The sequence below is a fragment of the Serpula lacrymans genome, assembly GCF_000218685.1.
Source record: "Serpula lacrymans var. lacrymans S7.9 unplaced genomic scaffold SERLAscaffold_6, whole genome shotgun sequence".
Lineage (NCBI taxonomy): Eukaryota > Fungi > Basidiomycota > Agaricomycetes > Boletales > Serpulaceae > Serpula > Serpula lacrymans.
In genome coordinates, this window is record NW_006763295.1 from 693,237 (window position 1) to 715,693 (window position 22,457).

The window sequence follows — 22,457 nt, forward strand, 5'->3', positions numbered from 1 at the left end:
CTTTGGCTCTCCTGGATGAAGAAGAACACAAATTTACGCGCATTCATACACCAATCCCTCGTCCAACCGAGGGTGCTCTCCCTCCTGCGAAACGACTGAAAACCGGATCTGGTTATCGACCAGGAATAAGTGTCCAGAGGTCCAATACTTTAGACGAATTGGAACTTCCAGAGATATCGATACGAGAAGATGGGTTTTACAATGCACAACCCAAAAACACGTCGGTAGTACCAGGACCTTCAAGAGCTATCCCCGTTCAAGTAAAAGAGAAATCTCAGTCAAGTGCTGGTCCTGTGTCCAGAGCTTCCAAACCACCATCTACTGGCCGTAACTCTTTCACACCCCAAACCCGGAATGTACCACCATCTTCTATCCATCAAATACGACAAAGCTCCTCCGCTCAGACACAACGGCAGAATACTCATGTTTCCCATATCACAGCCCAAGCCCAACCTACACCAGCTATCGATGAACAAATAGAGGCTTTGCGTCGTCAAGTGGAAGAGGTCTGCGGTTTTTGTTCCTTTTTTATCCATTTTGTAATGTGATTTCAATTGCGTGTCTTTCCTTTGTTAGCTCCGCAAAGAAAATGAGAAGATGCAGTCATCTCTACAAGAAGCAATCGACATTAGATTCGCGAAAGAAGGAGAAGTAACGATCCTAAGAAAGGGTAAAGAAAAGGTATATGCTCATCTACTGGCTTAGGACTTTGAATTAACGTATGACCCACCCATCTAGAGTGCCCAAGACCATGCAGCACAAATAGCGAAGCTTAAGGCTGCCAGAGAGGAAACTGAAACCAAGCATCAGCAGGCTCAACGAGAATTGAAAGAAGATATCGAACGATTGAAGACGCAGTTCACCTTCAAGGTCAAAACTTTACCCTTATGTCGGCTGATTTCTTACTCTGACTCAAATCTAGCAACATGAAATGGAGACTGCAATCCGGAAGCCTCCATGGTCAGTACGTTCAAAGAAAATCATTTCGGATCCATACCCTGCTCCTGCTCCAGTGCCTTCGCAGATAAAAGGATGGAATCCAATGTCGACCAATTCAGGCCCGTCAAGACTCCCTGCGGATAACCATCATCCCCATTTTGGTGAAACCTTGAATCAAAGTCAGCGCGTTCGGAAGTCTATGCCTTCTAGTGATAGAAATTTGCCTGCTGGCTTTCTTACCTCCCCGGCTCGCTCCTCCTCGCGTCACCTTTCTAAAGGCAAGGGTAGGGAACATGCGGAACAAACTCACGCCAGTAATTCAAATATGTATTTCAGCAATCCTATTGAACGTCCGTCTCAGTCCTTTTCTGGAGGTCTTCCTCTGTCACCTCCCAGTAGTCCTTTTGCTGGTAATATAGAAAACAGCTCTCAGAAACAAGTTTCTACGTCCATCAATAATGAAGTCGATGACAATGGTGTTGATTTTGACATGTTGGATGGCACCCAAGCCGACGCCAAGGATGCTGCTCCTGAGGAGGTCGAAGAAGCCGAGCTACTCAATTGGAGCATATATGTGTGTTTTCTTGCTGTGGTGGTTTTACATATATGGCGACTGATTTTACCCTAGCTTCACCAAACCATTCTAAGGCATACTGCATCTTCGTCAAATTTGTCAACATTTCACATGTTGATGCAAGCAATGCCGCTACAATCGCTGCCTCATTCATCTGTCGAAACGTATTCTTCCGCATCAGCTCGGATTTTAGATGTTCTTTCTATTGCTTCAACGCGCGATGAATGGACTTACACCGTGCGGACGGTTTGCATCTCAATGTTACAAATCGCTGGATTACTTGTCGCTGTCAATTCTGTATGTTTTCCTTTTCTTTATCGCTTTATCTCAATGACCTTGCACAGATTCCAGCACTGACTGCCCTGTTCAGTTTGTTGACCTGTTTGACGTGTACGATACCATCTTTCTCTCCTGTCTTGGTCTCGATTCGAAAAGATGAAAGTGATGAAGACTCCCCTGCAGAGATAGTTTCTATCTTCTGCACCATCGTTCAAAACTTCTTCACGCTTTTCAAGGATACCAAGGCCGAGATCGACCCTGATGTAGCTTCCCTTGCTAGAGAAAACATGGACTTGTTCGAGTCTTTGTGTTGGCAGCTCCCCTCTGATTTAGAGAGTTGGTGCGTCCAAACCCGTGGTGTTTTCAGAGCTAATCATTATATTACTTCCAGTCTCACCCTAATCGTTCGTAGCCCTCAGGTTTTTACCATCCTTTTGGATGCATCGCAGCCGCCTTGGCTACTCGAGCGTAGTGCTCGTCTTCTTGTTTGGCTATCAGCTCGTACGTGAAGCTACGGGTGTAAATCGTTCATGAATTGACTGTCTGTGTAGGGAAAAGTCTTTTCAGAGTCTTATTATCATTTCCTGAGCCAGAGATACCGAACGGAAATATGGCAGACTTCACTAAGCTGCCGCATATAGAAGCACTCTGCTCACTCTTAGTCGATACAAGTCGGGGAGGACCGGAAGTATGTTGTTAAATACTTTGTATGCGCCTTGTTGCTTAGTCTCGACTTTCAGATAACATCGATGAAAGAGTCAATACTGACGTTCTTTTCCATGTTATCACAATCCCATCTTGACGCTCTAACTATATTAGTGGAATCGAGGACTTTGGTGCCTTCGCTGGTGGCTTACTTGACGCATTCATCGACTCCTCTATGGGAAGACGACGACCTGTTGAGGAGTTCACCATCTCTAGCATCTAGGTAATTTGAAACTAATTTTACTTCAAAAAATCTCTAAGCATATTATACAGCACATTACGGACGATCAATCAGACGCTCTTCCTCCTATATATGCTTATCTTCGGCCCCGAGGCAGCGTTCAATTTGCGACACAAATTACAGGTTACTCCGAGTCGTCAATTCAACGGTATCACCCACATGTTTATTGTGACGCTGGGAAGACTTAGTTACACAGACCCTCCGGAATGGATTGCGGCTAAAGACAAGGTAGAACTTGAACATATAGCGGGTGAGTGAACCATGCCCATTTGGTCCTTACAACTCTACTCATTTTCGTATATTCTAAAATAAAGAGATGGCAAGGGAGCTGTTGGATCTAGTTGTAGAAGGGCCTGAGGGTGATAGCGTATGGGCTACGTACCAGGAAGGGCCTGAGCAAGAAAGTGAAGCAGACGATGACGAAGTTGAAGCACGACGTCTGGATGCGAATGAGATTTAACTTCTGCGGACTAAGAGCTGGCAAAAGAGTGTAGATAAACGATGACTACCAGAGATCAACTGAGTAGCGTTCGGTGTTACAAGAGTGGGAATTATCGCGGTACACTCCAAATCATCTGTCACTGGTCCCCCTACAGAAGGTCGAGTGCCCAAGGCTCGATGTTCTACATATTACACAATAATGATTAGATGTAGAGGCTGTTTGACGAATGGTAACTTACCTCAAGACAAAACGTCCTGCGCCATTGCATTTTATTTCTATCTGTGGCTCTACCAGCGGATTCTAGAGCAAGAGACTGCTTTGTAGCTAAAACACAAGTCTCAGTGCGGAATTTCGAACTCCAGCGACGGCGAACTCGAGCCTGAAAAGAGATTACACATTGTGATGGGTGGACCAGCAGACACCTACCACAAAGCCAGGTAGATCAGACGTATCGTTGACTGCATTGACCGTGGTATCTTTCCATCCTGGAAGTGCTATGAAACTGGCTTCGTCGAAGCTGTTGAGCCATAGCTGCCACAGACACTCCTCCCAATGAGTTGATCGAGAATTGAATAAATAAAAGCGTTCTGTACACCATACTGGGTAATCTCTAGGAAGTATAACGGGGGACAAGGGCTTGAAGGGAAAGGTCATGCGACTTGAGGTTCCTAGATAAATGGGACGGTCGGAAACACCAGTCACCGAATGAGCAAGAAGGCTGTGGTGTAAGTCACTTGAAGGCCTTTCTGGAAAGAGAACAACTTGAGAAGTTTGAGACATGAGCCTTGCAAGATTGAGATACGCGTTGGGAACTCCTTGGGATAGGGATGCGACATGTAAAATATGCAACGATAGTCCAGATAGAGCTGTAGCATTCATTTGAGCGTGTACTGATAATAAATGCTGCAATAGTGTATGATGTTGTGCGGACTTAGGCGACGCAGTCGTTGTTAATACCAAAGAGGAGGGGCCTTGGCTGGCTGTTAAGTTATGCGTGTAGATCTGTAAAGAGAAATAAGCTACCTGACCACTGAGAAACCCAGGCAAGTGCAGAATCAAGGTCCTCGTCCGTGAACCAGAAACACGCCGTCAGTCCAGATGTAGCGGTTCCACGAAGAACAAAAGGGTCCAAAAGTCCGTGAAAAGTGGGAAACATGATTGACAGTGTCAAATTCGGAGAAATTTCTGCCAGAGGCGACGTGACCGTCATTGCAGGCCTACCTATAGCACTAGAGTGAGGATGGATAACTGTGTCGCGATGTAAGAGGATAGTGAGGATTTTTGCAGAGAACATCACGACACTTAAACAAGAATAGAAGAAGAAAAGCCACTTGAATCGACCAAAGCATGCGAGTCGAGGCCGGGGTTGAGAATTGTTTTCACCGAGAGATGGATAGTCCAATGCCCAGAATTTGAGCGTGTATATTATTCCGTGAGGTGAATAGCCTGAATGAGCTTGAGCATTTTGAGGAGTACTATGGGGAAGGGCTTGATGCGTTCCTGCAGAGAACAAATTCTGAGATTGGGGACGTGAACGATGCAACTTGAATGGGTTCCGTGTGGAAAGATGGCTGTGAAAGCTTGCTGAACCAGATATTACCTCGCTCTGAGGGGATTTATTGAGGGTTGTACTTGGAAGAGATGTGCTCGAAAACATGACAGTGGTTACATAAACCGAACAACAATGATTGAATGCAAGTTCATGACACAACGGGCATGAAAGAGTATCGGATCGGCATGGCCGAAAGGCAGCCACGATGGACCTAATGTTACCAGATCTGGCCATGCTCTGGCACTGACCAAAGCACCGCTGGATACATAAAATTTCGGCGAGTGCTGAAATGTAAAGAGTAACCAATCAAAGCTTGCTATTACACTGTGTCAGCAAGGTGACAGCATTGCCGTTGTTCTGAGTTTCAGTGAGAGCATGGCCAGATTTGGTAACACCAGGTCCGTCAACTCTTTCATGCCCGTCAGTGTTCAAGTCGAGTGTCACGATAAGGTAGGGCTCATGCACACCACTAACGTCACATGATCACCTGTGACTTTCTTGTATATATCTAATGGCACACGCAAAACCTTATTTATGCCTTAACAAATTGTACAGAAAGTTTAGCAGCTTAATTCTGCGCAACTCTAAGCAAACCAATTGTTAGAAATATGCGATGTGCAGTTGTCATTAAGGAAATGGAGTCGGACGCAATGTCACAACAAGCATGGGAGGCAAGGCTTATTACGTCACTTGACCTGGGTCACCGATGACATGTTGCATGGCTTCTCTGCACACTGGAATGCTAGTTCGTATAAAACCTGTCGCTCTCTGTCTTGAACACCAGATAGTTCCTCCCACCCCTTTTTTCCATCATACTCTGAGTCTGATCTCAGTTGGAATTACTCTATTGGATTCTCTGAGTGTTACCACCACTCGTTTTTTTCATTGATAGCATCAACACATGACATTGGAACAATGCCATGACTTCATTCTGGAATGTTACGGAACTACCTATAATGGATCATCAAGGTTAATCTATTACTTAAAACCACAAACCTCTGCTGCATCATGGATCACATTATTGATGCTACAGACATTCTGGAAACAATTGAACACCTCAAAACAAGAGTCCATTATATGTTCCAAATTGCACACTTTCCAAATACTCAAGCAGCCCATGAGCTGCGACGCAGTATTCAGGAACTATTAGAAGAAATACCCGATCATGTGATATTCAACTCACATTATTATCAGCATACAGCTCACAAAAAATATAGATCGAGCTGGATGATCCAAACCACATAGTGCACAGGGAGAAGGATGAGGCCGAACAAACTCAGGATAAAAATGACAAGATTCACAACTGCATTCAGATAATTGTAAATACCAATATACCCAAAAATCCTCTGAATATTGAAGAAGCTTTCAATATGATGTTCAAAACCAATCAATGGTCAACCCATTTGGACAGAGGAGACCAGGCTTTTGGTCGCATAGTTTGAAGGTTTGCAGAAATACCAGAACACCAATGTGTCAGTAATTGTACTCAAGTAAACAACAAAACTGACCTCATCTACTAGACAAAAATATTCAAATATTATTGAGGTGGTTCTACAGCCTTCAAAGACATATGCAACAATTCTAAAAAGATAGATGATACCATTAATATTGATGACCGAATTACACAGAGATTTCAGGTTAGTGATTCATATTCTGATATGTAGCCAGTTACTTACAGTGTACCAGAGGATTGAACTTGATGAGAAACGTGCCGAAGGAAACTCATTAACCACTCATATACTTGCTCAGGTTGAATCATTCAAATTCATATATGATTGGAACAACAAGGGATCAAGACCAGGGGGGAAAAATGGAAGACTCAGATGTATATCGCAATGTTTCAACTCCTTGGTCCTTATAGCGAAGCTTTCCAAAACCTTGATGAACACAAGAAAGCTGAAAAAATGGGCAATCTTCAAGTGGAATTCGAAAAGTGGAAATGTTCATGCATAGAACAGATAACTTTGAGAAATAATTTCTACAAGCTATATAATGAGGTTTGATTTATTCAGATAATGCAAACATAAAATGAATTAAATGACTAACCATAGTTTGGTCCCATTGTCTTGTTGGACCCTACATGGGATGTATCACAACATTGCACATCCAGTTGTAACGGAGTAACAAGTATGCTTAAGGACAAAGTATCAAAATTTCAAGATACCCTACATTTATCCGATGAAAGACAAAAAATGAGCCTAGACAAATATTAGGGGTACAGAGATGCAATATGAAAATTCTATAGTGCGTAATTCTATAGTACATAATTGAAATGAAGTGTTCCTACAATCACACAATGAATGATCCCAGTAAGTAATAATGACAATGAAACATTCCAGACTGCCTAGAATCAATCACAGAAGCCCTAAAATGAAGCAACAAATAGGGCAGTGTTGATGATGAGAACTGTAGTTAGAAAACCACACACAAAACAAACAAACACACAATCCTCCCAGATTACACGGAACTTGTGTATGGGCTTTGCCTCCTAGAACAGTGGGTGCTCTGGTTGTTTGTGGGGTGGTATGTATGATGATCCTTCAAAGTAAAACCCAGAGATGTATGGGTGTGGGTTTTGAGGAGGAGGGGTAGTTGGAATATAAAAGATAGGGGCTTTGTGGCGTATATAGATGAGCACTACCTTGATAATTGTAGCACAAGGTAGGTTTGAGAATGATGAGGTGATGAGGTTCCCAGTGATAGCAGGCTCCTGATGCACAAACTGCAGTGCTCAGAAGGACTCTAATTGAAAGGGATGAAAATGACTTTCAAAAGTGGAGAGTGACGATGACAGCAGATAACAGTGGTAGCAGTGGGAAGTATTGTGACCACACTGGATCACAAGTAGAAGAGTAGTGAACTTGAGATTAGAGAAGAAGTCTGGATTGGAGTTCTTGTTTTTTTTACAAGGTAAAATAAATGTAAGGACCATTTTACTATTTTCTTATCTTCTCTATGTCTTGGTTCTCGAACACTTTTCCCATTACACCTCTGGCTCTAGGGCTAGAGGTATCGTTTGCTATCTTACTTCTCATAGCCCTCATAGGCTTTCTTAACCACCGCTACCACTTTATATCACAGATCAGAGACTGGGTATCACTTCCAGCCAGCGAGCACAATGGGTAGGGACTGTTAGTAGGCATCTCGCCAACCAGCTCCAAGCCCCATCAAGGCCTGGATATACTAATAAATGCTTTGATCAGGATTGTACCTCATCATGAGGATACGGTTCCTGAACACGCGTGACAAACACCTATTATTAGTACAATTCTCTCACCTGCTGATTAATCATTCAAAGTTGTACGATAGTTGTTCCCTTTTTTCTTATTGGATGATTTATTCCTCAAACCACTTTTCGTCTATTCTCCTTTTGGTCTGAGGAACAGACGGTTAGCTATATAAAGCCTTACCTATTCATGTATAGTTCCTTAGTTTTCTATTACTTGATTTACCCGCTTTACTCCTCAACCGAAACCCTTGAGTTTACCTCCCAAGTCCTCTACTCGCTGTCGATGATGAGAACTGTTGTTAGAAAACCACACACAAAACAAACTAACACACAATCCTCCCAGATTCCACGGAACTTGTTTATGGGCTTTGCCTCCTAGAACAGTGGAGTGGTCTGGTTGTTCGTGGGGTGGTACGTATAAAGATCCTTCAAAGTAAAACCCAGAGGTGTATGAGTGTGGGTTTTGAGGAGGAGGGATAGTTGAATTTATAGGAAGATAGGTGCTTTGTGGCGAGTATAGACGAGCACTACCTTGCTAATTGTAGCACAAGGTAGGTTTGAGAACAACGAGGATGACGAGGTGACGAGGTTCCCAGTGATAGCAGGCTCCTGACGCACAAACTGTAGTGCTCAGAAGGACTCTAATTGAAGGGGATGACAATCACTTTCAAAAGTGACGAGTGACGATGACAGCAGTTAACAGTGGTAGAAGTGGGAAGTGTTGTGACCACACTGGATCACAAGTAGCAGAGTAGTGAACTTGAGAGTAGAGAAGAAGTCTGAATTTGAGTTCTTGTTTTTTTTTTTACAAGGTAAAATACAGGGGTTTATATAGTAAAAGAAAAGTAGGCTATGCACAGTATAGCTGTGCAAAAAGAATGAGAAAGAATATGAAGGAAGGAATGTACGCTGACAAATCCTGCGTAGGTAGTACAGGATAAGATTGTCAAAAAAAGGAAAAGAAAGGGATAGAACAATAAATGCTGTGAGTAATGTCACAGGTTTGTACAGCCATAAAGTAAAGTCCAATAGCAAAAGGAGAGCAGGAAAATCATGATGTCATGGGAAGATGCAGTAAAAAAAAGGGCAAGGCAAAACACTATCAGTATCAACACAGTTCCTTTATTGTCAGTCAGGCATTCTAAAAAAAATGTGTCCATAAAAATGATTCAAAATCAAAATAATCGCACTGTAAATAAATGTTCTGCTGAAAAAAAAGAAAGTGGAGCCACCGGTCCTCCACCTAGTCCAAATCCAACGGTTCCATGGCCTTACCAATGGACTGGTTGTGTTGGACCACCTGATCAAACGAGGGAGGGAGAGGAGTAGTTCCAATTTGGAACAAGTGAGTCCCAGGCAGCGTGTGGTAGGTGTAGCTGTAGCGAAGACGATGGACAAATGATAAGTGTACCCAAGTGAATGGGACAGCAATGAACATGGGCGACGCAAGGGGATGAACCTTCTCCAGCTCAAAAATTACCCACCCACGCTCCAACCAGGCAAGACGAGCGACCGATGTTTTGATAGTATATGATGGTAGATCGACGTCATAAAGATGGACCTGTTGCCCTATTTGAACCGGCCGCCGGGGCTTTGCTGATATCAGCAGTGGCACGTGGTAGTCAACGGATCGGCGACGGAAGCGGATAGGAAGTGGTGACATCAGAAATGGTGGGGGAGCAAAGAAGATGAGGAGGAGGAGGCTGGAGGTGATGAAGAGGTGGATTAGAATGGGGATCCAGAAACGACCGTCAGGTGAGAATAAAAAGGAGAGAAAGGAGCCCATGGTGGGGCTAGGCAAAGGAAGGGGAGTAAGGGAAACAATGAAGGTGAGGGCGCAATGCAATGTGTAGCCAGTGGCAATGCAAAAATTTGCCGAAACGCTGAAACATGGAAAGTACCAAATGGAAAGCAAAGGTGAGCGCAACTGGATTGCCTAATAGAGGTGGTGCTGATCAGCCACAAGATTGAAAAAGGCAATATTAATTACTATTCCATGTGGCACTGTGCCTGTGTGGCACAAAGGCGAGTCTTTTTGAATATTTGCTTTGTTATTGACACCTGTCTATGCTACCAATCAGCTTTGGTGCATGACATCGCCCTGCGCTACAATATTTTCTTCACTATCTTCCAATTTTGCCAACTGATTTGTTGCCTGTTTGCGCTCTTCTTCGACCTCCAGAAGAACAGGATCTTGCCTAAGGTGCTCCCTTTCTGCTAATGGGAGAGTGGTTGGAGCATTGACATTGTGGCCAAACAAAATATCATTGCCCACGGCATGGCCCATTCTTTGCTGCCACCCCTGGAATATGGCCTGAATGTCAACGTCTGAATCTCTGCTCTGATATGCAGACTGTAGTGAACATAGAATGAGTTTATAACCCAATATTCATCATCATTGATTCATACCTAAAATTGATGGCCCTCTGGTGTGTGATTCAGGAGCAGGTGTAGGTCTAATTCAGGTACTTCTTTGCTCAAGCAGTTAGAAGCGCCCCGTCAAAAATTATAAGGCCTGATGTGATCTAAACATGATTATAAGTCAAGTGTATCCAAGCAATGACAATGGATGATGTGCATACTTGGAAATCCAGCTTTGTTGCTGAAATTTTTGAGAATGTGCCTGTATTTTCCATAAGGCAGAGCCATTGCATTGGATATCGACCAGCCGGTCGATGAATAAGATCCATTTCTCAATACAGGAACTTTGCGCATAGAATCTTTGATTTGTAGCACATGACCGGTAGACGGGTAATGCTTGGGGTATAGAATTTCGTCCATCATTGTGACGTCTTTGAATATTCCATCTTGTAATGCCAAGGTAAACACACATATGACCGGACATGACGCTGTGACAGGATCAGGGTAAATGATGATCAACTTAAAAAAAGAATCATCCTCTCAATGGCCCTTGAGCTTGTGGAAGAGAATGTTAATGGCCACCTCAATTGTGCCATCTTTGGGATACACCAGGAACCGATGGTCAGACCAGATGATGCTCTGGTTGGTGTGTCGGTAGCATGCAGATTTGACTATGGCTCCTTGTCATTCTGTGGATATGGCAGACAGGAGACATGTGTAAGCGGCTTGTATGTGTGACAACACCAACAAGACACAGTCTTGGGGCACTGGAGCACAATGAAAACAACACTCAAAAGAAGAGGAAGAGGTGGGAGTGGTTACCCATTTGGTAGGAACAAGTTAGTTGTTGGTAGACAACAGGAGGACTTGCTGAGTCCTTCCCCATGTATTGCTCCTGTATATATACTAAAATACATAAGGTATTGTACAGTTGTAAATAAAGTTTAAAGTCTGATGTCTAGTATGTGACCGGTCACATGATGAGTCTAGACACTGGTCAGGTGTTGTGTCACATGACTGGTCATGTGACTATGAAAAGTCGAAAATGTAAAGTAAAGTAAATGGTCACATGATCAGTTATGTGACTTGGAAAATAAAAAGTAAAAGTACAAAAAAGTGGAGCGTAAATAGGTGCTGGTATGTCAATTGTAACAGTATGCGCATACGGTTGGTGTGAAAGTACGTGGTGTCTTCCCATATGGCCTGTATGAGAAGATTGACATCTGCCGTACTTGCGACTCATTTTGGCCTGATAGCCGTCATGTGTGGGGCAAAATCCCTGAATTCATCAGAAAGCATATACAATAGCATATTGTCACGCAGTTGCTTTGGGAAAGCTGTCTTGGCATATCTCGGCCAGAGCGCAAAAAATGTCCAAGTGTAGGTCTTCATTGTGATTAGGGATGCAAACTCTCCTATCGTCGGTTTTATGCGCAAGGCAATAAATCATATGAATGCTTTCACCTGTCTGGGGGATGGAGGGGCCGTCGTTCTTGTGAAAGCCATTGGCTTTGTTCAGGTTGTATAGCTGCTATACCAGCATTAGAATACATGTATCAATGTATCACCAGTATATATTTTTTCATCTGATTTCACTAAGTCCTTGCTCTATCTACGCAATGCCAAATAGGCCGTTAAGCCAATGTGTGCTGTGCAGTTTTCTCTCTACTTAAAACCACCGAACGGGGGCACCCACCAAATCAGCGTTATATTGGACTAGACTACCATCTCATGCCATACCAGCACTGTAGAACAAAAATTATAAAAAGTTAGGCCTTACCAGGGATCGAACCTGGGTTCCGAGAATTCAAACTCCGGATGAATCAGAATCTCGAGTGATAACCACTACACTATATGGCCGATGTATAGAAGAGATGTCAAGCGGTACTTGTCAGAATGAAATGCACTACCCCATAATATCTTTCACAAGTCTGACAGCCTTGTTACTGCACATTGTGTAGCCTGGAGAATGACAACGAACCCTTCTCACATCCTCATAGCTCGAAACTCCAGAGGACCCAACAATCCCTCTGCCTCTCTCAGTTCACCCACGGAAACCCATGCTGCAGCTGCAGGCATCTTCAGGTCCTCGGGTTCACCTCCATGGCTGCTCGAGGAATGCGAGACAGATGACATTGTGTCTGAACTAAGCCTTTATGACGACGACGAAGCCATTGATATCGAAGATAGCTTTACGAAAAACAGCCGATTTCCTGGCACAGTCAAAATCATCGTGGAGAGTACTACTTTCTGGTGAGTGGCTTTGTCAATAGTAGCTGTACATGGAATGACTCGTACTTATCAGGGCTCACAAAGAAGTACTTTTCTTTGCATCCCCATTTTTCGAGGCCGCTCTTAGTGGCAGTTGGTTAGAAACTGGACGCCCACCGTCCATGTCCTCCGTGATCACGATATCACAGCCCCCGTCTATTCCAGGTGACAAAAGGATCAACGAGGTCGCGACTGAAATGACGTTTGCACCTGTGGACCCAGATGAGCTAGACTCACCAATGGACTTGGAAAAACTAATGAAATCAGAGAGTGACGCCAGCGATGCTGAGGACAATGAACCCATCACAGAGCGAGACGAAGACAAGGTTCATGCTAGGAACAGTAGTCTAGCGAAGCTCCAGGGTGCCGATAGGACAAAGTCAGATAAAGGAAAGCAAAAACGTTCGTCCTTGGACGAAAATATATCTGCCAAAAAGACCCTAAAGTCTAATGCCAAGAGACGTGGCAAACCTACGGGACATGACGCCGTGATTGTGCTGAAGGAAGAAAGAGTATGTGATTTGTATACCTTGTGTGTATTCCGTGTTAAAACGCTATCTAGGCAAGCACATTTCATGACTTTCTCAAATTTGTATACCCTCAGTAGGCAACCTTCTCCTCCCAAACCACCTATGTATTGATAAAAGTGTCACAGCTTGGAGTGCACCATCACCTGGAACAACGTGGAAGGTCTCATGAATATATCCCATAAGCTCTGTGTACCCACCCTGCAGCGCGAATGTCTTACTTTTCTCCTCACTCACGCGGCCGGTAAACCAATCAAGGCCATGAGAATTGCAGAGCTCTTCGAAGAAGAAGAGCTCTACCGCGAATCTAGTCGATTCGTGCTTGATAATCCTGGTGGATGGTCCGAACATGAATTAAGCACACTCAGTCAGGATACTTTATTAAAGCTTGAGAAACGGTATGTTCCTTTTGTCCCACATCCTATGTACCAGCTGACAAATACTCGGTCAGTCGCAACTGGTTTCTGGAACGTGTTCTCAAACTCGGTCTTACTCCCCTTGCTAAGGAATATCAATGTGTACGTATTGATTGCAGCATGTTTAGATCCACATCATGACTTTGCCCCAGTGCTCCACTTGTCCGGATCCAGGGTACTGTGCACGTCAACTAGAGGAGAAATGGAGACAGGCTTATAATGCCGTGTTTCGGTTTGGCAAGTCATCTTCACATGCAACCGGTGATATTCTCAGCTAATGATAGAAGGATCACTCAGGTCCATGTCAACCTTCTATGGTATACCGCTACCTGCGAAACTTGGAAGGCATTAACCCTCCACTTTCCCTCACATATCTTACCTGTCAGACGACAGCCAAGGCATTCACTGCTACACGTATGTCAACTGCAGCAAGTTGTTGGCAGGCTACTCATCATCCTTTCGATCACAGTTTTTGACAGAATGTTTTCGCTGGGTGTCCGTAGTGGAGCTGACATGACACCTTTAGGCGCTCGCGTCGCAGCAGTTGCAGGTGCTGTAGCTGGTCCGCGCAGACATTTTTTATTCTGCACCTTGAAGCCTGAAAAGCCTGTTCCTCGTCCCCGACGATCACGGGAACTCCTGTAGCATTGACCATGCAATACCATCACAGTATCCTACTATGTACAATCTTTGATATTAACGTCTTACCGCGTATTGCTTCCATTCGACGCCTAGTATGTATTTCCAATCTATGTAATTCTACATATTCGTACTTCCATCTGGTATCTGGTATATACAGATGCAAAACGATGAAGGTGCATAGCGTCACAAGGATGACTACCAAACAAATGAATAAAATCGACAGTCATAGAAAAAAATCGATTATAATAAGTGAGATACACCACGCTCAAAGATGAATGAATGACGATGACGATGATCAACTAATCGCGATGACCTCTGAAGTCAAAAAGCGAAAATGGGGGTAAAAGGATAATGCTGAGAAACATACGCAAAACGGGAAGGAGTTACGATAGAGATAAAAAGAGTCCATTAAGTTGTAGGCTGGAAAATTGACGGCGCATTGTCGACGAGCCATTCTATCGAAAGGGCTTTACCAGCCATATCACTAAATTCTGAACCTGGGTCTCTGGACCGCATAAGTGTGGCTGGAAGGAAGAACCTTAAGATTAAGCCGGAAATATGCTCTGAATGACACTCACGCCCAAACACCACACCCAGATTCCTGGCATTCATTAAATTGTTTGCACTGTGCTCACGCACGCTACCGGATCACGTTTCATGAGAGTAACATGAATTAATGTCAAAAAGCCCTTACCGATGGAGATGTAGCATTAAAAGACGCAAGGTATGGTGGTGTTCAATTGGCAGTTGAGTTACCAATTCTTGCAATGTTTTAGTTTTGAGTGCAGGGTCCTTAATACCGGAGGCCACAATAAACTCCTCGTGTGAATCGAACGTCAACAATGGCACGGGTAGTGATCTGAAGTACGTTTTCAAAACGGACGTGACACTACATATGTCGTTGAATCGATCGGAATCTCTGAGGTCGAATGAAGCATAGTCGCCTCGTTCGAATAATTGAGTGATAGCCTTGGACTGTCCCGATCCACCTGTTTTACGGTATATACCTTCATAATCAAGAGCTGCGACAGATTAGACCAATGCGCAAAGCCCATGCATTAATATGGAAAATCACCTAGAGCTTCTACTGCATCAATGCATTTCTCAACAAGGATCGGAATTGTACGGTCGCCCCATTTTGAGTCTGCCTTTACCTGTTCGATCAAATCACGTCCGAACATGGATGGAGCTGCGATGAAGATTTTTTAAATAAGCACCGATATGAAAAGGAGTATAAATATGAAACGTACGCAATGGAGTTAATTGGGTCGAGGGCTCATCACGCATTGATGAATGTTGTTGCTGAGAGCACGATGGTTGAACGTGGCTTACACAACGAGCATGAATGGAAATGTGACAGCCTCATAAGGAGTGTAAACACGGGCACGATACTTTCTAGTATATTCAACATACCTGAGCAACGGAACTGCGATCCCCATAACTTATCCCCGCAGTGGTCGCACCGCGTAAACCGTAAAACGCTGGATTGGTGGAATATATGCTCGAGACGTCCTTTCCCCTTCGCCTCCAAAAGCGCAGCAGGGTCCCTCCCCTTTGAGCCCGGCCACTTGATGAACTGCCTGGGCTTTGATAACGGTGTCATCATATCGGGAGTATCAGAACGCTGAAGTTTCACAAATTTCACCTCGGTATCCTCAATGAGCGTAGAGGTACTAGCTGTTGATATAGTGAAGGAGGGGAGACTTGACGGTAGTTCTGGCTGGGGACGATTGCGATCGAATGAGGTGCTTTTGTTTTCCTGAACAGAGTACTCTTCTCTGGAAGAAGTACCTTCCACGCTCGGTGTTTCCGCGCGAGAGGCCTCCACTCTACGGGCATACTGAGCATTCAGCTGCGCCAATTCCTCGTTGCGAGCATTGAGGACGGTCGTTTCTTCCAAAAATTGGTCACGAGTTGCCTTCAGTTCTGCGATCTCCCGAACTAATGCCTCGCGCTGCTTAGTGAGTGGTACGAGGTCGTGCTGATATTGTGTTTTGATATTGTCAAGGCGCATGGTCAGTGACCGGCTCATCTGGACAGTGGGAACTTCGCCAGCGCTAACAACAGTTGAAGAGCTTTTTGGAGATGATTAGTACCGTTGAAGATTATACCAAAAGACTGGGATTTTGATTTACCTCTTGGAGGCGCAAAGTTCCTCTACCTCTGCCAGAGTCATGTCTCTCTCCACTTTCAGTTTTGATAGGTCATTCTCCAGCTTATCCAGATTGGTCGATAGCTCCTCAGAAAACAGCTGTCGTGCTTCGTGCCTCTTAGCCTCGCCGCTCAGGGCTGTAATCTTCGCGGCTTGCCCAGAAAGTAGAACTCGCAGACGTATAACTTCTGCTTCGGCATTGCGTCTAGCCTTCAACTCTCGATCATACTCCTTTTGAGCAACCGTAAGGCCATCGATATACTGCTGGCTAGCCCTCTGTATATACATCATTATATATTCACTGACCCTTAACAATCCGAACAATAAACTTACCTTCGTTCCATCATATTTATTTCTCAGTTCAGTTACCTCCTGTTGACGCTGTTCCAGGACTGCTAAAATCGCCTCAATGAAAGCCTTATCAAACTTCAGCTGCTGTGCGCCACGCTCCGATGCGTCAGACAAAGCCTCGCGTAACCGACGAAGTACCAGCTCGGAATTGTCATTGGGTATGGGCTTGGGTGCATTCGAGTCAGGAGAAGTGAGCACGATTCGGGTACTCTGTGGGTTAATGTTCAGGGAAGCATTGGAGTCGAGCCTATCTCGCATTCCAGTCCCGTTACCATATGGAGAAGGTCGTGATTCTGATGCTGCACGTTCTCGGGTTGCGGACCCCCGAGATAAGCTAGGAAGTTTACCAAATTCATCAGGTGACTGATCTCCCTGAGCATCGAGCGTCTGTGCCCGTTTGGGGTATGTAGAAAGGAGTGGGTTGTGCTCTTGCTGGTTGATCTGGGTACGAGCAACAGTTGGAGTATTAACAGGAGTCTTAGCACCGTTTATACTTTCAGATGAGGATTCCGATATAGGAGTGATATTGCGTGTACTATTATCTGTGCCGAAATCGAACGATAAATCAAGGTGACCAGAGCCAAACTGGGTATCCTTTCCTTCGTCTGCCTGAGAGATATTGTCCAAGGACTTTAGCGATGGTAATCCTCCAACTGATTTGAATAAATCCGAGAAATCAGCACCGGTCATTGAAAACCGAATGGGAGGCAAGGCAGGAGCGATAAACGTCGCAACTGACGTGCGCTCTACAGGAGAAGACTCCGAAGCATCTTCCGAGCTGGTCGAGCTGTCAAACTGCGAGACAGCCGATGCGTCAGGGTCGATATCAACTTTCAATCCCTCAGCTTGTGCCTTGGCCTTGTTTTCCTTTTCCTTTGGTGGTAAAACAGGGGGTCTATCCACTGATTGATCTCGACTTTGGAATCTACGCCCACCATCTCCCTCGTCGGTATCCGTCCCGCTTTCAATGCTGTGAGGTACGTCAGGGGCATGTGATGGCGAAGGAGGAGGAATCATGCTAGATCTACGACCGCTGTGACTAGAGTTAGCTGAAGTTCTTCGCTCGCCTACAGTTGAATGACTATTTTCACGGGAGTATGTAGGTCGAACGCTTGCGCCATCAGGAGTAAAAATAGGTGAGAACCGCTTTCCCATGGACGACTCGCTGCTGTTGACTGTACGGCTTGCGTCTGAAGGATTTGCGCTACTGGCAAGACTCTCTAACCTTGCCGGTGGCCGCTGCAGCGTAACATCCTGGCGGAGCGGACTACGGAAGTGTATTCCCGACTGATCCTTTGTGGGATTGGCGTCGGGGAATAAAGCACCAGAAGATGCGGACCGTGCACGAGATGACGGCTCTGAAGCCGGCTGACTGTCCTCTGGAGGACCAGGGGACGATGAAGGAGAGTGATATACAGTGTGTCCAGATGCATTATCACGGAGTAAACTATTATTCGATGTACGCCGTGAAGACGAATTATCCGGGAAATATGCACTAGAGGGCGATGTGTTCGCTGAAGATTCGTTTATATGCACAGGAGCCGTCTGGGACCGAACCATACCAATAGGCTGAGACGATGGGCCAGGTGAGGTTGATGGACGTGCTATCTTTCCGTAGTTAAGAGGGAGCACAGGATTGATTGAGCGACGCTTGTCGATGCGTGAGGTGATACCACCGGGAACACCTAGATTATTACTGGTTTGTTTGCCATGCTCCGATTTCTGCTGGTTATTCAGGGAACCATTTCTATTCGAAAGATCGGGTCGACGGATATTATCGTCATAAGCACCTCTTTGGTCCGGGAAGCTATTCAGCCGCAATGTAGAAGGCTTCGGTTGTGTTTTGGCATCATCGTCATGCGATGGTGATGATGAACGAAGGTATACGAGTGAGGACTGGGAATTTTGACGAGGCATTGCCGAACCATTCGGGCGCAAGGGCGAGTGGTTATGTATAGTTGTGGCATGGCTGGTATTGTTCTTTGAATCGGTATCGGGGGGTGCAACGGTAACAGAGAATGTTTGTGATGGCTTGGAGCCGGAACCTGGTCGTGATGAGGTATCATAAGCAGTATGATTAGACGAAGAAGAATTCCTCTGAGGCTGCGAAGGGGCGTCGTCCGAGGAAGGAAGAGAAACTCGGTTTTGTGAGGGGGTATATGATACCTCCGACGCTTGGGTATTTCCACTAAGTGTAGACGAATTATCGCGAAAAGTCGCAGCAGACGCTTTAGATCTCAGGAATGGGGCCCCTCCTGGGGATAACGAATTTGATGGATTAGTAAGCTAGCGATAATCATAAGAAATCATAAGTGAAAAAATAGACAGAGAAGAGACAAGACATACTCCGTTTTCCTTGTGGAACTCCCGAGCCTCCTGCTCTCGCGTCGCAGAGGAACCACTTCCACCAGCTGCCTTTTCCCTCTCTCGCTTCTTCTGGGCATGCCTACGAATTTTAGCCATACGCTCACTGTGACAGTTCATGCAGTAGATCCCCTGACTCGTCTTTGCAAAAACCAGTTCATCTATCCGGTTGCTGCAAACCTTGCACTTGAAACAATGGGCATGATAAGAGTCGTCTCCCGTCATAATAGCCTCGTCAAGAATAGGTTGATGGCAAACGTTACAGTTGTAAGAGCAGTTGGCGCAGATCGGAGAACCGTCCGATAACAGTAGGAGATTGGTATCTGCTGTGACTTGGTTATTGCATTTGGCGCATTTGAAACAGTCTACGTGGAAGAAAGATTGGCTGCGTTGGAAAGGTCAGAAAGACAGAACGATACGTGTTTGTCATGGTTTTGCCATGACTGTGTCGCAGAAGAAATCACTGACCCGAAAGCGACAACCAAACCGCCCGTCTCGTTCACCGCTGACAACTTACATCCTGGACAGAGTCTGTTTTCAAGTTCTGACTTGGATGTAGCCGTGGAATCGCCTGAGCCGTTGATGGGAGTTGCATATTGTACAAGATCAGTCATAGTAGTGTCCTGTCGTGGTGTGGGTGACGTCGTTAGGAAAACACTGAGCAGTCCCCCTCTTTACATCCAACGTGCCAATGCGACGATGCGAAATGGGAGACGGAGCACAAAGATGGATGTTCTGACGGGATCGTCGCGTGGTTCAGATTAAATGGAATATGGAAGGGGAATGTAGACGAGGAGGACCCAAAAGTTGTGAAATGCAAGGATGGTGGATAGGATGATGGCGGACCAGAGAAAGTGATGCTTGTATGCGCTCAGAGAACGGGAGATGTGAGTTGCAACCAAAGCTCAGCGGCTACAGCTGCAAAGCCTGGAACGGGGGTCGCTAAGCACAGACGCCAACCAACATGTAATAAATCGAAGAAAATATTGATTTTTGGTCCACATTTGGTCATGTCGTCGGTCACATTTGGTCACACTCGTGACAAGCCCGTGATGCGCCCATCTGGTGCCTGTCCTGCCACTGCCACTGCTCCAGCATCAGCCTCTCTCCAGCTATCTAACCTGTCGTCTTGGCTGTCACAGAGCCTGGACATCATGTGCACCAGGACTTGATCGCTCCCATCGCAATGACCAGTCGATGAACAATAGTTATTGACGTGTAACTTAATAGTGACTGCTGGGGTGCGTTGCTACTGTAATTCAATTCGCATCCGCGGTTTCAGTCTCACTGTAGCCTTCTGTTCTTTTGTCTAGATCACTCTTGCTTTGTGACTTGGCTGGCTGGCCGTGCCTGTTTGAATTGCACTCTGTCCACTTAACCACCGATCTGGAATCATGTACGACCGACTGTGACAAGTTGCGGCGTTTCTGCAACGAGGCAACTTATAAATAAGCTGCGGGAAGTCCTCGTCTCCTTGGCATTTGCTTTGCTAGTTGCACCGGACGCCCGCTGTGAACGCCTTTTGTCTGGGGACATCCTATCACAGCACATCGCATGGCACCATTATTGGCCGAAACTGCGGTACGACGTTCTGCCTAAAAAGTAAAAGGCTTTGTAAGCATCACGACGTGCTTGCCATAATGCGGCATTTTTAAATTAGCCAATGAGGGGCTCCTCGCTGCACGTAACCGAGTGTGTACTTCTGATCATCAATGAGAAAGTACTGACTACTACAACGGTGACGCAACAAGGTGCTGCAATCACCATCAAATCACGTGACCTCAATGTCCAATCAAGGCTGTGGTCCGTGCACCCTTTGGGGAGTATATAAAGCACGCGCTGAGCATTTTTGATCCCCATCTCTTGTGCTCGGGCATGTACTGTCGCCAGTGAGGTCTTTACCGAGGCACAGTCTTTTGCTGATTGCAAATTACACATCCGAACCCGTCTGTTAGCTTCGGCTTCCAGCAATTTTTGAAAACCTTTTCACGAGTCTTGTGCTTGTGTTTTTATTCCAGAATTTCGGATGGCCTTCAGATCAAGATGTTGGGAATATACATGGGAGTAGTCATTAGAGTAAAATATGTAACACGGACCCTCGAGTTAGCTTCAAAAAAAATATATTGCTTTTATTCGATCTTCTGTTCTCTTCATGTGAGATTGTGCTGGTTCTTAAAAAATTTGCATGGTTCATTGTTCTGGTCAGTTAGATGTTTCAACAAAGTGGATGTGTTTTTAATTTGATCTTCCAACTTCATGGCTTTGATCACGATCTCAGGTTTCCCATCTTGTGGAAAGTCCAAGAGAGCTGAGCAGATAAAATCCCATCTTGAAGCTCGATTAAACGATGCCTCTTACACCGGGCCCAGTCTCAAAGTCAGCATCCTCTCGGACGACATCCTCAACATCGATCGCAACGCATACAATGGTAACCCAACAATATTTCCCTCCCTATCTCAGATGCTAATCTACCACCGTCGTTGCAGACAGTCGATCAGAAAAACCAGCCCGTGGCGCCCTGTTCACAGCCATGCAAAGACAGATGGGCCAGGACACCATCCTCATCGTTGACTCGCTGAACTACATCAAGGGCTTTCGGTACCAGATGTACTGCGCTGCGAGAGAGCAAAGACTTCGGGTTTGCACTGTGCATTTTTGTTTGCTCCCTCGGAAAAAAAGAGCCCATTGTAAGCTGACTGCAAGGAAGTAGGTGTTTGTGGTTGCGACACCCGATCTTTGCAAAGAATGGAACAGTTCTAGAAATGATGGGCGGACGTACGCCTCAGAAACGTGAGCACCATCCATATATCGCAGTACGTCAGTGTCGTGTCCTTACATTCGTTTCATGAAGCCTGGATAATCTTCTTATGAGATACGAAGAACCATCGTCTATGGTCCGTTGGGATTCTCCCCTCTTTACTATTACTTGGGCGGACGACGACGTACCAGCAGAAGGGATATGGCAAGCCGTCACAGCGGGCAACATAAAACCTCCAAATGTCGGAACGCAAGCGGTACGCCCCTATCCGATTTTGCACTGTTTCATGAGCAATATTCACTTATCTATCGCAGGTTCCCAAAGCACCCACAGATACATTGCGAACTCTGGAGCACACGACAACATCTATGGTATCCGCTATCATGAACGAGCAAGCAGCCTCGCAGGGACTCGGAGGTCCTATCACTCTTACGATATCTGCCATCAAACCGCGGATAACACTGCCGCCCCGTAATATTACACTTTCAGAATTACAACGGTTTAAGAGGCAGTTCGTAACGGTACATAAGAAGGCTATCACTTTGGGCACTACGGAAAAGGGCGCAGTGGACTGGAGCGAGGAGAGTATAGCGGGCAAATTCGTAACATATCTCGAGGAGAATCTAAGATATTCGTGAAGTGCAAACCATTAAC

At 45.3% G+C, this 22,457-nt stretch overlaps 6 protein-coding genes across 6 annotated transcripts; 3 read left to right on the top strand and 3 right to left on the bottom strand.

Annotated features, from left to right (window-relative positions):
- Nucleotides 1–609: 609 nt before the first annotated feature.
- Nucleotides 610–3,405, top strand: SERLADRAFT_465273 (uncharacterized protein; the record flags this gene model as incomplete). The annotated part of the gene is made up of 10 exons (XM_007317375.1): nt 610–681; nt 739–870; nt 923–1,513; nt 1,568–1,810; nt 1,858–2,132; nt 2,184–2,293; nt 2,344–2,480; nt 2,533–2,720; nt 2,771–2,988; nt 3,053–3,405. The coding sequence occupies 8 exons, from the start codon at nt 932–934 to the stop codon at nt 3,196–3,198; spliced, it is 1,899 nt and encodes a 632-aa protein (XP_007317437.1).
- Nucleotides 3,406–3,570: 165 nt separating this feature from the next.
- On the bottom strand, nt 3,571–4,336 carry SERLADRAFT_348180 (uncharacterized protein; the record flags this gene model as incomplete). The annotated part of the gene is made up of 2 exons (XM_007317376.1): nt 3,571–4,151; nt 4,204–4,336. The coding sequence occupies 2 exons, from the start codon at nt 4,334–4,336 to the stop codon at nt 3,571–3,573; spliced, it is 714 nt and encodes a 237-aa protein (XP_007317438.1).
- A 5,702-nt stretch (nt 4,337–10,038) lies between these two features.
- On the bottom strand, nt 10,039–10,745 carry SERLADRAFT_437073 (uncharacterized protein; the record flags this gene model as incomplete). Its single annotated transcript, XM_007317377.1, has 2 exons — nt 10,039–10,314; nt 10,662–10,745. The coding sequence occupies 2 exons, from the start codon at nt 10,743–10,745 to the stop codon at nt 10,039–10,041; spliced, it is 360 nt and encodes a 119-aa protein (XP_007317439.1).
- Nucleotides 10,746–12,267: 1,522 nt separating this feature from the next.
- On the top strand, nt 12,268–14,682 carry SERLADRAFT_465275 (uncharacterized protein; the record flags this gene model as incomplete). The annotated part of the gene is made up of 8 exons (XM_007317378.1): nt 12,268–12,575; nt 12,628–13,105; nt 13,156–13,196; nt 13,249–13,518; nt 13,572–13,638; nt 13,689–13,773; nt 13,834–13,950; nt 14,006–14,682. 8 exons carry the CDS (start codon nt 12,292–12,294, stop codon nt 14,179–14,181), a joined length of 1,518 nt encoding a protein of 505 aa, XP_007317440.1.
- Nucleotides 14,587–17,371, bottom strand: SERLADRAFT_348419 (uncharacterized protein; the record flags this gene model as incomplete). The annotated part of the gene is made up of 10 exons (XM_007317379.1): nt 14,587–14,702; nt 14,757–14,818; nt 14,873–15,200; nt 15,254–15,367; nt 15,429–15,539; nt 15,592–15,937; nt 15,977–16,235; nt 16,314–16,606; nt 16,664–17,174; nt 17,268–17,371. 10 exons carry the CDS (start codon nt 17,369–17,371, stop codon nt 14,587–14,589), a joined length of 2,244 nt encoding a protein of 747 aa, XP_007317441.1.
- A 3,930-nt stretch (nt 17,372–21,301) lies between these two features.
- On the top strand, nt 21,302–22,441 carry SERLADRAFT_348502 (uncharacterized protein; the record flags this gene model as incomplete). Its single annotated transcript, XM_007317380.1, has 5 exons — nt 21,302–21,473; nt 21,532–21,692; nt 21,756–21,835; nt 21,897–22,059; nt 22,118–22,441. 5 exons carry the CDS (start codon nt 21,302–21,304, stop codon nt 22,439–22,441), a joined length of 900 nt encoding a protein of 299 aa, XP_007317442.1.
- Nucleotides 22,442–22,457: the final 16 nt, after the last annotated feature.